General features: G+C 43.5%; 1 protein-coding gene across 1 annotated transcript in view; it reads left to right on the top strand.

Annotated features, from left to right (window-relative positions):
* The window catches only part of DHX8 (DEAH-box helicase 8), a 318,773-nt gene that overhangs the window by 99,222 nt on the left and 205,540 nt on the right, over positions 1 to 14,011 (top strand). Inside the window, exon 9 of the mRNA XM_086924012.1 lies at positions 4,926 to 5,013. Within this exon, the coding sequence (XP_086780138.1) occupies positions 4,926 to 5,013 (88 nt within the window). The remainder of the gene's footprint in view (positions 1 to 4,925; positions 5,014 to 14,011) is intronic.

Genomic DNA, 14,011 nt, shown 5'->3' with positions numbered 1-14,011 from the left:
TGATGCTAGGAGGGAGGGAGTTCCACAATCTGGGGGTAGCTACCAGGAATCGTCTGTCTCCCCAGGTAGCAGTTCTTGTTCGGGGAACAGATAGTAGGCAACTAGCTGCTGATCTTAAGTTCCTTATAGGGGTAAATACCTGAAATGCCTCCTTTAGAAACTTCGGGCCAGTGTGGTGAATGGCCTTGTAGGCAATGCATAAGGCCTTAAATTTGATCCTGCTCTCCACTCTTAGCCAATGAAGATGGCGTATAGCTGCCGAGGTGGACTGGCGCCTAGGAATGTTGAGAAGGATTCTGGCTGCCATATTTTGAACCGATTGAAGCTTGTTCAAAATATATTTATGGGTGTTGAAAAAGAGGGCATTTCCGTAATCAAGCTTGGAAAACACCAAGGTGGTAATTAGGGTTTTTCCAGCTGATGCTGGTAAATACGGTAGCAGTTTTTTTATCTTTTTCAGCATGAAAAAGGCGGCTGAGACAACCTTATATACATGATGTTTAAATGATAGTTGTTTATCAAAGATCACTCCAAGGTTCCTGACCTTAGCGACTGGAACTGGAGGAGGACCCATCTGAGTCGGCCACCAAGTCGGAGACCATTCTGGAAGGATGTTGCCGAAGGTCATAACCTCCGTTTTCTCCGCGTTCAGTTTTAGGCAATTACTATGCATCCATGTTTGTATCTCTAGTATCCCCTCCTGAAACTTAGCTGCCACCGTAGGTCCGTTCTTATGCACCGCCAACACAAGTTGGGTGTCATCAGCGTAAGTAGTTAAACGCATCCCATGAGATTTTATGACCCTTGCCAAGTCTGCGACATAAATGTTAAAAAGCGCAGGGCTTAGCGAAGATCCTTGGGGGACCCCGCAAGGCAGTTTGGAAGTTGGTGAATAATAATTGCCCAATTTAACTGTCTGTTTGCGGTTAGCTAAAAAAGAAGCTATAAGATCTTTGGCCCGATGGTTGATCCCCAGGGCTACGACACGGTCGACCAAGATAGCATGGTCGACCGTGTCGAAAGCCGCCGAGAGATCCAACAGAATAAGCACTGCTGCTCCTCCCGAATCCAAGATTTCTCTAATTTCATCGGAGGCCTTTATCAGCGCTGTTTCGGTTCCGTGTCCCCTCCGGAAACCGAACTGCGTGTCATCCAAGAGTTCGTGTTGTTCAATGAACTCTGAAAGCTGCTGGTTCATAATGGCCTCAACGATTTTAGCGGGAAAGGGAAGGCAAGCAATGGGTCTGTAGTTGGCCGCAATAGTAGGGTCTAAGGAAGGCTTTTTGAGCAAAGGTTTTACGATAGCCTTCTTCCAGATCCCTGGGTAGACGCCTGTCTTGAAGATGGCATTACAAATGATGGCAAGTGGCTGAGAAATGATGTTATGCAGTTGATTCATTATATCTGGAGGACATGGATCAAGCGGAGAACCTGATTTAATCTTGGCAGCTAGCGTGTTAACCTGATCTTCTGTCACTAGCTTGAAGCCAGAGAACGAAGGGAGGGACACCGCCAAGTGAGAGGAAAGATCAGTCTTGACTACTGCAGGTTGCTGTGGAAAAATTGTGTAAATGTCCATTACCTTAGTGGTAAAAAAAGTTGCCAATGAATTGCAGAGTTCCTGAGAATGCTCTATTACCGATCCAGTGGGAGGAGTAGAAAGAGAATTCACCACCTGGAATAACATCCTCGCTGAATTATGGGCCTGTTCAATTTGACCAGTAAAAAATATATTTTTTTGGTTGGTGATGGCTTTCTTATAGATCGCTAAAGCATCTTTATAAGTTTGCTTAGCGGAGGGACTGTAATTCTTTCTCCAGCGTCTTTCTAGATTTCTACAATACTGACGCTGGAGTCGCAACTCCTCTGTAAACCACTGGGCCGATGGTTTAGCTCTATTTGGGCGATAAGATTTCTCAGGTGCCACTTGATTGGCTGCCTTTAGTAGCCATCCCTGAAAGTTGGTGGACAATATTTCAGGATCACTAGAACTCTCCGGGATCGAAATCTTTAGAAAGTTTGAAAGATGTAGGATATCGGCATTTTTCCAAGCTCGTATGCCCAGTGACGGCCGGATTTTAGTCTGGGAGGGATTCAGTTGTACTGCTTGAATTCTGAAAATAATGGCCTGATGGTCAGACCATACCAATGGTAGTACTGCTACCAGGTCGATGCCCGTGTTGTTTGTAAATAGGCCATCCAGAGTATGCCCGGCTTCATGCGTGGGACCTCTCACCAACTGTTGCATTCCTATTGCTTGCATGTCAGTGATAAGTTGGGCTGTATCCTTGCTTTCCATATCTTCCAACGGAAAATTAAAATCCCCAAGGATTGTATAATCCATGGATCCTATAACTGCTTCCGTGATTTCTGTAAGTGCAGCTAAAAATTTTGTGCGAGGCCCTGGTGGTCTATAAACCAATGTCCCTTTGAAAGCTTGTCTCTGTGTGAGATTGATAGTGAACGCAATAGCTTCGCAGTTTAGGGTTGGGATATGCTCAAATTTTGTCCGATAAGCATCTTTATGGATGATGGCTAAGCCACCACCTCGGCCAGATGTTCTATCTTGTCTAACGACACAATAGCCTTCAGGGGTAGCCAAGACAAAGTCAGGGCCTGATGCCTCGTCTCCCCAGGATTCGGTAATAAAAAGAATATCCAATTCCTGGTTGATAATACATTCCCTAATAGATAAGCTGTGTTTGGGAAGAGAGCGAGAGTTGATCAATGCTGCTCTAAAATACTGTCTAATTCGAGATTGAGTATTGGTGATTGGGGGAGAGTAGGAGGTGTGATTAGCTGCAGGTAATGGCAGCGGGAGGGTATAGTGACAGCTCGGACATGATGGCGCTATATGAAATAGGTCTTTAGAAGGTGGTAGCGTCTGACAAAAACTGCCTAACCCTGGGTTCATCCCTCTCAGCTGATCGGAAGTGTAAATTAAAGATGGTATATCATCTTGGCTGACTGCGGGGATAGGGGGGGTGGCCCTAGGCCCGGAACCTGCGCCAAGCCTTCATTCCTGACACTCTCAATGCCGGGCAGGTATCTCCCATCCTAAAGAAACCTACCGCGGACCCTGCAAACTTAAACAATTACCGCCCTATATCCAACACCCCTACCTTGGCCAAACTCCTAGAAAAATGTGTACACCTCAATATGTTTTACCAACTGGAACATTTTAACCTACTCAACAAATACCAATCAGGTTTCCGTGCAGGTCACAGCACTGAATCAGCCATGACTCATATAATTGATGATGCTCTACAAATCCTAGATCAGAATGTAGCCTACTTCCTCATCTTGCTAGACCTTTCCTCTGCCTCTGATAGCATCAAACATGAAAACCTGATCGATCTTCTGAAACACAGAATGGGACTATCTGGATCAGTTCTAAATTGGTTCACTTCGTTCCTCCAAAATAGATCGCAACTATGTAAGGTCAACCTCTCACTGTCCAAGCCCGTCCCGGTCACTATACCTTAAGATTCATACCCTAGAAGACATCAAAGTTCTCAACACAAATCTCGCAAAAACTCTGGCTGGCTGAAAACCACTTAAAACTGAATGCCCTCAAGACCGAATTCCTCTTAATCGCACCTCCCGCCCAGGTACCCAGAATGCAAGAATTGATCAAACACCTTACTGCACTCAATTGCCAACCTCTCATCGTTGACTCAGCAAAATCGCTGGGAATTACACTGGACAGAAACCTCAATATGCAAAAACACAGTAGCAACGCAACAAAAGGAGCATATTTTCAGTTACATACTCTGAGAAAACTGAAACCCTTCCTGCTGGAAAAGGACTTCAAATTGGCAGTAGAAGCTCTAGTCGTCCCAAGAATTGACTACAGGAGTATCTCTCTCTGTGGCCTGCCCAGGGCTGCAACACCCCTTTCTAAGAGCCTCCGTCAACGCTGCAGCAAGACTTATCACAGGCTCCAAAAGAAGCTGACACATATGTCCTGACCTAAAATCCCTTAATTGGCTACCTTTTGAAGCTAGAATACATCTGAAAATAGCATGCATGACTCATAAATTCATTCACCATAATGCACCTAGCTATTTGGCACAGAAACTAGCGTCCTCATATGGGGCTAGAGCTTCAAGAAGTGCTAAAACCCTTTTTCTGAAACCGCAAAAATTCAACAAGAAGAAAACCTATACCCTAACCTTTTCAGGGATGGCGTCCAGGATATGGAACACACTACCCCCAGAAACTAGACTTAATCCGTATACGGTATCTTTAAAAAAAGAAGTGAAATCGCTTCTCATGGCCAAATTCACTTGAGTATGGACTACGGTTATTTTGCTACATTACGTATTCTCCTCACAGATCTTTATGTTGTATATTGGCCAGCCGTGTCTCCTGGATACTGTATTTATATTCCGCTTGCTATGCATTGAATGCTTTCTTATGCACCTTATTCCCATGTATCTTTCTATGATAGTATGCTCTTCAACTTCAAGGACTGAACCCTATGATATTTTCTTTGTATTGTTAACTATGCCACCTAACTTGTGAAGCGCTCTGATACCCGCAAGGGTCTGGTTCGCGCTATATAAAACTTTAAAAATAAAGTAAAACAAAGTCATGTAGTAACGTGCGCAAAAGCAGCATCATGGCATCGAAGCTCATGCTAACTTAGCAATGTCGACAATGTTCCTACGGGCACACATAACAGTCTATGCTTGTTGTTTTTTTTTATTGGAGACACTGCTTAACAAGTCTGGTAATCTTTTCTTGTTTCATTTTGTCTATGTTTTCATTTAAAGTAATTTTTGTTTTGATACTGTTACCTAAATTGTCAGTAAGTTTTTTTCAGTAAGGGAACTATTTAGTGGTATTTGGATTATGCTTGAAGGATTGTTTTAGAAGCTCAGGCATATCATTTTTAACACTGCTTTCCTATGTTACTTCAGATGATTGCAGCCAATGTTCTGTCCAAAGAAGAGTTTCCAGATTTTGATGAAGAAACTGGAATTCTGCCGAAAGTAGATGATGAAGAAGGTTAGTGTAGAAAGTCAAGTTTTAAAAAAAACAGCAATCTGGCAGTTATATTGCACATATACAAGGGGGTCTTGATCTACCTTTGCCGAAAGAGATACTTTAACAATCGAAAACTCATGTCGGAGCCATTTCTGGATGTGTTTACATTGATGACAACATTGTGTGTTTATTAAACGTATGCTTGGTAGAACAAGGGATAGGTGTGCACCCGCTGGTTTACGTACCCATCCCTGTTTAGGCTATGTATGGTGAGTGGGCTCCATATGCTGTTGTAGGGGCAGCTGGGTCCGTGTGGTGACACAAAAGGAAAAACACAAAAGAGAAGACGGACTCTTCAGAAGCCACACATTACCAGATGCACAGATCCAACAGAAGCCACCTGGTTGCATTAAAATATCAAATACTGAGTAGTCAGGCCCCCCGTGGTGCATTCAAGGCAAGGCAACACAGCATGTAAATAGAACTAGATTTTAATAACTAATCCTTGCCAATACTCTCACCTTTACACACAGCAGGCATCTTGTTCAGAGTGGCTGGTAGACCCTGTGCCATTTTTGTAACTGAAAAATACAGCTATTTAAGTGGGAGAAATGTAAACTGCAGAAAAATGTTCCATATTGTGAACATTTTTGCAGAATGTTGTCTACACTTTAAATGTCTCTCATTTAAAAATTGATTATATGTTTGTATTATACATGTAACAGTGCCACATATGACGAAAGGTATTCCAGTGCCACAAGTACATACAGCTTAGGCTCTCAGCCACCTGTACACATTTATCCCATTCATACTCACATATGTTCATACATATGAGATCTCCAGCTACATGAGGGCTTCACTGAACGCTATGGTGTTTAGTGTCAAACACCTTGTCCTAATAAATCCGTACTGGTGCCAGTAGTGGATTTATTAAAACATGCACCCAGAGGGCACTTTAGAGGTGCCCGCTGAAAACCTGCCAACGTCAAGTGTACTGACTGATTGGTGTAAACCAGCCAGGTAACGCAGACAGGTTTCTGGCCCCCTGCAGGTGAGAGCCCACGTTCTCTGATGTCAGAAACAATGCCTGGTCCGGTTGGAGGTGTTGTCCCCTCTTCCAAGCAGGATGGCTAAGTAATCAGCATATCAAGGCAGGAGCCTTCAAAGGCTTCTGCCGCCTTTTGATATACGACCCCAGCTTCCCCCAGGCAGGGGAATTTCTCTTCCCTCCCCCCCCCCCCCCCCCCCCAGCAAAAGGCTTCGGCTGCCTTTTCTATGCAACCCTAGCTTCCCCCAGGCAGGAAAAGTACTCCCCTCTGCCAAGGGCCCATTTGTCACCAGGACAAGTGGGAAAATTAGCTAGTTAGGAGGCATGGTCACTAGCAGGCTAGTTACGCCCCTAGGATGGGCTATCTGAAGTAAACACAAAAAATAGAATTCCACCATCTTGGTTTTTGATGAAATTGGATACACTAGGTCAGGGCACAAGATGTGGTCATATAGGGGGTGTAGGCACGAAAAAGGTCAGTTGCCCATTGACTACTACCTTACACTCCCCTCACGCTCCTAAATTGAGTATTAGGTGGCACCCCTGACACCAGGAACTCTGACGCAACTTATCCTGCCCCAGTGCATCAGGCAAGAACCTCTGTGGGCTGCTAGCAATCTCCCTTGAAGTAGAGGAGCTACTCCCTTGCATCCTGAAGGCACCAAACCGCAAAGTCTTGTTTACCATAGGTAGTTGCGCTCCAGGAGGTCAGATCTGTTTCCCCACCAAGTGAGAAGATGCCAGGACCAACCGGACCCGCTCAGCACCAATACCTGGGGTAACAGACCCCTTACAGAAACCACAGCCTGTTTGAGCCCAATCCGGACTCCTATGATGCCAAGACTGAGCAGTTGTCTTGGTTTGTCAGCACCACAGAGACTCATTTTGAGAGTAGCCCAGCTGCCCTGATTTTTGGTCCCCTCAACCGGCAAGACAGACAACCATGTGTGCCCTTGACACACAAGCCCATCCGACATACCCACTCTGCACCCAGCCCAGGTTCCTGAGAACCAACAATGCTTTCGTGCTCCCAGGGCCCTCACGAACTGAGCCCCCATTGGGAGCTCCCTAACGTGTCCCAAAGTCTCCCTCTACAGCATATTTCTAGGTGCCCCCCCCCCCTCTCCTTTGGTCTATCGCTCAAAGCTATCAACCAAACCAGCTTCTCAGCACTGGATGCTCCAGGCCAGGTAAAGACTAACTTCTGGTAGTTCTTTGGACCTTGGGCCCCCTACCACCTTAAGCCGAGTCTTGTGGCTTAGTAGACCATTGCGTCCACTGTAAGGGCCTGTGGTCAACCTCACGATCACAGGTTCGATCCCGGTGGTTCCCTTCAGCCTTTCATCTTCTGAGGTCGTTAAAATGAGTACCGTTGATTTGGGTAACAATAAACATCTGTTTTTCAGCTCCCAGACACCCTTTGGTGAATGATCGCTTTTCAAATACACATTATGTTATGCTGAGTGTATTGCCTCTGTGAGTACAGCAAATACTTATCACTACCGTCTGAGAAGCATAAACTATTTGCCCACACTACTAAAATAGAAAGCATTTAGGATTGTAAGGGTTTCCTGGTCTCTGCTCAGTGTACCCTGTTTTGGTACACTATATAGAGAGCCAGGCTCATCTCAGCCCCCTGGATACTTTCAGTTCAAAGAAACAAATATTTGCACATCAGAATATTTCCTCTAAGAAACTGGAGTTCATGGTGATTACCAGGAAAAAGAGCAAACTGAAAAAAATGTTGAGCACTAGTGTGGAACATTAGGACACTCACATTCTTGGGGAATGATGTCATACCTTTTTAGAATCTCCTGGCTTAGGTAATGGTGCAGGTTGGCACCACTGAGTTTTTTAAACATTGGAGTCTACTAGACTCGGTCTGGCTAACAAGACTGCGAAGACTTACATTTTATGGTTAACTGAACCCCTTATCGCTGCCACTGAAAACATCAGGCTGATCATGGACGGAGGAGACCCCACCTCCCACATCCTATTGGACCTTTCTTCAGCTTCAACACAGTCTCCCACCACCTCCTTATCCGACGATTGCACGAAACCGCATCCAAGGACTCGTGCATCACTGCATTTCCTCTTTCCTTAGAGGCTGCTTCCAGTGGGTCAGCCTGTCTCCTTTCACCTCAAACACCACCAACCTCATCCTTGGAGTTCCACAAGAAACATCACTCATCCATACCCAGTTCAACACCTACATGGCCCCTCTTGCTGGCATTATCCTTGCCCACAGATTCTGAAATCCTATACCACGTATATGACACCCAGCTCTTATTCTCCCTCTGCATGACCCAAGTCGTCAGATGGATTAAAATCAACTGTCTCAAGCTCAACACGCACGATACTCGGGTTGTTATCAAGTAGTTATCTTTGGCAAAGGCACCTCACTCTGGAACTCTGCTTGATGGCCTGCTGAAGTCAGACCCACTCCCCACCCGGCAACTCATGTGAATCAGCTTTGAATAATAATTGTCAAGCATCTAATTATGCAAGGGAAATTAAACACGGTCTCCTACGGCAACGCACTCTATGCCAGAATCAATACCCAGAATACCATATACCAGAATAATCAAGTTCGTACAAAACACATCGGCCATACGTGCACTCAGCCTACCTCAAGCACCCACATTACCTCACAACTCAAACAACGCCTCTGACTCCCAGTCCATACAGGAGCACTCTTCAAATTCCTCACACATACATACGAAGTCTTACACATCATTGGCCCTGTATACATCAACAATCGCAAAAACTTCCACAAACCTACCAGACACCACCACTCAGCCGGACTCCTACTTACTCTCCCTCTCCCCAACCCAGGGCCGGAGTCAGTGGTTGTACCTTCTCCTACCTTGCTCCTAAAGCCTGAAAAAACCTGCCCCTTCACATCAGAGCTGCCATCTCTATTCCTAAATTCCTCAGGAAAGTGAAGACCTGACTCTTTTTCTAGGCAAGACACTTGCTTTGCCCAGGCTACACCTCCTTTCAGCGCCAGGATACCCTCCAGGGTGAGTCATGCGCTCTACAAATACACATAACCCAACAACTATGCAGCACTCACCCACTTAGCCAATAACTCTTCTAGTAATCCGATTACTGAGATACAATTGGTTAGGTTGAGTGCTCATATCCGTACAAACATATACTTTCTCCTTACTTTGTTAAAACATATCACTTTATTCAATTATTTGGTGTAAAACATATATGTTTGTGAGAACGACTCCCAGCCAATGAAAACACTTGGATTGTATTTTAAACTGCAGCTGCGTGGTAAAACTCGCCTTGGCACATACAGCTACCTAACCGGCACTGATGAGGCACACGCCGAAACGCGTCTGCCGGACGCTGATATTGTGGACATCACAAAGCTTGAATATGTGCACCGGTTGAATTAAATCACTTTGGGAAACCTGAGCATGTGTCAGACCTGTCTTTGAATTAAGCAGGATTGGCGGAGAATGTTAAGGTGGAGGTCGGCTCTACCGCATCTGACATGCCCCTCGGTTTGGAGCTCTGCATAACAACCGACAAACTTTCCTGGCTTGAAGTGCTTAGAAGGCACAATGCCCCCCCCCCCCCAACCTGGAGTGTCTCGTAGGTATTGGGGAGAGGGAGCGAACAGTGAGTTTGCTGAAAGGATTTCCGGGTAGTGATGAAAGCCGAACTGTGTTTCCCGCAACTAAAAGACCCAGAAAGAGCAACAAAAGCATTATCATGTGCAAGATTGGGTCACTGTAGCTTAAATCTGACTGTTTGTTTATTCGTTGGTTCCTCATTGCGGGAGTGGTGCACTATGTCCGTGGTTTCCCGGCGGGAGGTACAGCGGCATTTACCAGCAAAGGAACTTTCCCTGTCCGCTGTTTGCCAGAACGACCCCCAGCCAATGAAAACACTTGGATTGTATTTTAAACTGCAGCTGCGTGGTAAAACTCACCTTGGCACATACAGCTACCTAACCGGCACTGATGAGGCACACGCCGAAACGCGTCTGCCGGACGCTGATATTGTGGACATCACAAAGCTTGAATATGTGCACCGGTTGAATTAAATCACTTTGGGAAACCTGAGCATGTGTCAGACCTGTCTTTGAATTAAGCAGGATTGGAGAAGAATATATATATATATATATATATATATATATATATATATATATATATATATATATATATATATATATATATATATATATATATATATATATATATATATATATATATATATATATATATATATATATATATATATATATATATATATATATATACACACATATATATATATACACACATACACATACCGCAGGAAACACCATCCTACATGCCTCCAGTTTCCATCCCCCAAATTTAATTGAAAGCATCCCCTATGCCTGAGAATGAGAAGAAACTGCAGCACAAACACAAGCTACAGGAATTCTAAGGCAAATCTGTTTAGCAGACTGCGGCTTAGAGGCTATCCCGAACACACATTAAAAACAGCGGAACAAAAATGTGATCTTAGGGATAGAAAGGACTTACTATTCTCCCCCAAAACACAAACTCCAAGGTCTAAACAAAATACAGGAACCCCACGCCTAATCACAGGGTACAATGCCTATCACAAACAACTAAGAAGCATCATTTATAGGCATTGGCCCATAGTCCGAAATGACCCAGTGATAGGAATAAGTTGCAATAAAATCCCCCAACTTACTTTTAGGAAATCTAAAAGTATGAAGGAAGAACTAGTAGAGAATGCCCCAGTGTTAAAGAAAAAAGTCACCATGGCTGAAAACAAAGAATGGCTTTTATAAATGCACAAAGTGCAAGGCATGCCAGTATGGAGTAAATGTCACCACAGTTGACGTTCCATATAGGAAAAAACCACTGGAAATACGTGCAAACTACACATGCAAGACAGACTTTGCAGTCTACGTCCTGCAATGTAGCTGCAAGAAAAGATACGTAGGCAGCACAATACACCCTGCCCACGTGAGGGTGCTACAACATCTCAGGGCTATAAAAAATAATGACCCCTCATATCCAGTGGCGAGGCACATTAATTCCAAACACGAGGGAAAAGCGGAGAACATCAAGTACTTCGTTATCGACCATGTGAAGAAGAACATTAGAGGGGGAAATAGACAATTAGCCCTCCGGAGACTTGAATCACGATATATCATTCTCCTGGACACTAAGGCCCCACAAGGTTTGAATGCCGATGAAGCACTAAGTGTACACTTATAATAAGCACAGGTCAAACAATGTAAAGAGACTTCTGAGCAATCCCAACCCATTCTTTCGCAAGAGAATAGTAAAAATCAGTATCACTCAATTTGATACATGTCATGTAACATATAAAAATCCAAAACACGTTCACAATGTTTTATTGGTGGTTTCGTAAAGTCAAAGCCGACTAATCATTGCAATAATGTAGAGATATCTAGTAGAGCAACTGTACATTGGGCAAACTAACTCTGTTGGGTCTAATACTGCATTTGGATATTTATTTATTTGGCCACATGGGCTTTATTGAAGAAAATCCCACGATAAGGAGGATCTTTTAATATTATTAAATGTGGTTAAACGGGCACTAGACCCTCAAGCCAATATCCAACTTAAGAACAAAACACTAAATGTATTGCAGTAACAATTGTGTAAATCCTATGTTCTAAGAAGTATCCATGTACAAGAACTAGACACAAGTATAAATGCGTAAATATTCAGCAAAATAATTTTAGCAATGATGATCTAAATTTCGCGCTGAGCCATCTTGAATTTAAAGGTGGTAGCTACAAATGATTGTTAATACTGAATTGGCAGATTCAATGGTAAAATATTGTGACAATGCTATTATAATTGTCTTATAAATGTAGCTTAAGGTAAATGTGCTTTTGGATTAATTAGCATATAAGCAAAGCAATAGACAGCGTGTTTTTGTAAAAATGAATGGTTGTAACTTCCCAGTGATTACGGAAAACTGGTTGCTATGACTACAAGGAAGCCGCCACACGAACCAATGAGCACTTGACATGTTTAAATGCACTCACGTAATGATATTCTTTGTTGTGAGCAAGACGGTTGTATCCGTCGAAACGCGTCAATCTGAGCACTTAAGAAAATAAACTTGTTTCTGAACAAGACCCCACGGAGTCAGCGCCTGTTTACTAATGTAAACGACAGGATTGGAGAAAATATATATATAGATATAGATATAGATATAGATATAGATATATAGATATACATATATATATATATGTCTGTGTGTGTATATATATTTTTATACATATATTACATATTAAAGCTTCTCATGCCACCAAACCGGCAAGCTCTACTACGCCCAATCTCACATTAACGGCGGCGCCAGGCGAGACCTCCTCTTTCTCGGGAGGGAGTTCCAACATCGATGGTGAATCTGACAACGAGCTGGCCAGATCACAGAGAGTGGGGTTTCGCAAGCTCACTTTAGTACAAGAATTGGAGGTAGTGCAGCAGGACCGCAAGCAGACTCTACGTTCAGGTGCCAAGGGTGCAGCCACAAGCAAAGTGCCAACGCCAAACGGGCAACAAGGAGGTGCTGCAACAGACAATGCAGGCGCAACAAACAAACCAATCAAAAAACAACGCAAACAGTGCAATCGCAGATAAACCCAGTAGCAAGAGAACCACCCACAGTTATCAATCTTACTGATGTGCCACTCACAGACAAAGAAAACTCATTGCTTGCTCTTGGCCTCTCCTATAGTCCCAAAAGCAATTTTTACTATGCCGGCACAAAAATTGATTTTTATAAATATGTGCGGAAACTCAAGCTGCGAAAATACCACTGCCTGCCTGAACTCACAACCCACTACTATTGCTGTTCCTGGTTCTCAATCTCCTACAATGGTTTCACCTAAATCTAATTTATTATTGGATTTGTTGGAAATGCAAAATGAATCGACAGTGCCAGCATCTACCCCGGGCTCGGGCACGATGCCAATAATGAATTTATCTACAGTCACTAACTTCAAGCCCAAGCCCAAGTCTAAGTGTTGCCCTTTGATGATCAAAGACAACATTGACCAATTTAATTACAAAGTTTCCCTGGAATTAAGAGAACTATTTCTCAAGCATGGCAAAATCTCGAAGAAACATCACTATTGTGATTTTTAAATACCACCAACTAATTAAAAAATTGAAAAGCAATACTAACATTATCGTGAGAGAATCCCATAAGGGAGGAAATGTGGTGCTCTGGCCCCGCCAGATATATATGGATGAAGCACTTGGACAATTAAATGACCGTGCCTGCTATCGACAGACTGATGCCAAGGAGGTACAACTGGCCAAAAACAACATTTATTCTAAACTTATGGCATGGTGTTATAACCATGGATGAGTTTAAATTCATGAAAAATGACAATCCTGTAACACCTGTAATCTACTTCATACCGAAGATCCACAAAAATTTGCAGTTACCACCAGGGCGTCCCATTATATCTGCCTGTAACAGTATACTTTAGAATATCAGTAAATAGGTGGACTTCTTCCTCCAAGAGTTCGTCAGGGCACTTCCCTCTTTCGTGCTCAACACTGGCGATTTTCTTAAAAAGGTGTATGATGTGGCGTGGAAAGCTAGTTATTTGTTTAATATCTCTTGATGTTTCCTCATTATACACTAGCATATTTCACAAAGACGCGCTGGGAGCAGTCCAACATTTTCTGGGGTCTAGACCTATGTTGTTCAATGACCACACACGCATGATAGTTGATATGATTGAGTTATGTCTTGAAAACAACTTTTTCATGTTTGGGAAACAGCTATTCCAACAGATAAGGGGAGTGGCAATGGGGGCCTGCTTCTCTCCCAGTTATGTCTGCTTACACATGGGATACTGGGAGGAGCAGGTCCTTTTGCCTTACTTTGCTGACACTATGAATACCAAAATTGTAAAATAGTTAAGGTACATAGATGACCTCTTTATCATATGGGATGGCT

Source organism: Lissotriton vulgaris, chromosome 5 (assembly GCF_964263255.1).
Source record: "Lissotriton vulgaris chromosome 5, aLisVul1.2, whole genome shotgun sequence".
NCBI classification, from domain to species: domain Eukaryota; kingdom Metazoa; phylum Chordata; class Amphibia; order Caudata; family Salamandridae; genus Lissotriton; species Lissotriton vulgaris.
Note: the sequence above shows the minus strand (reverse complement) of the source record. Positions and strands in the feature narration are given on the sequence as shown.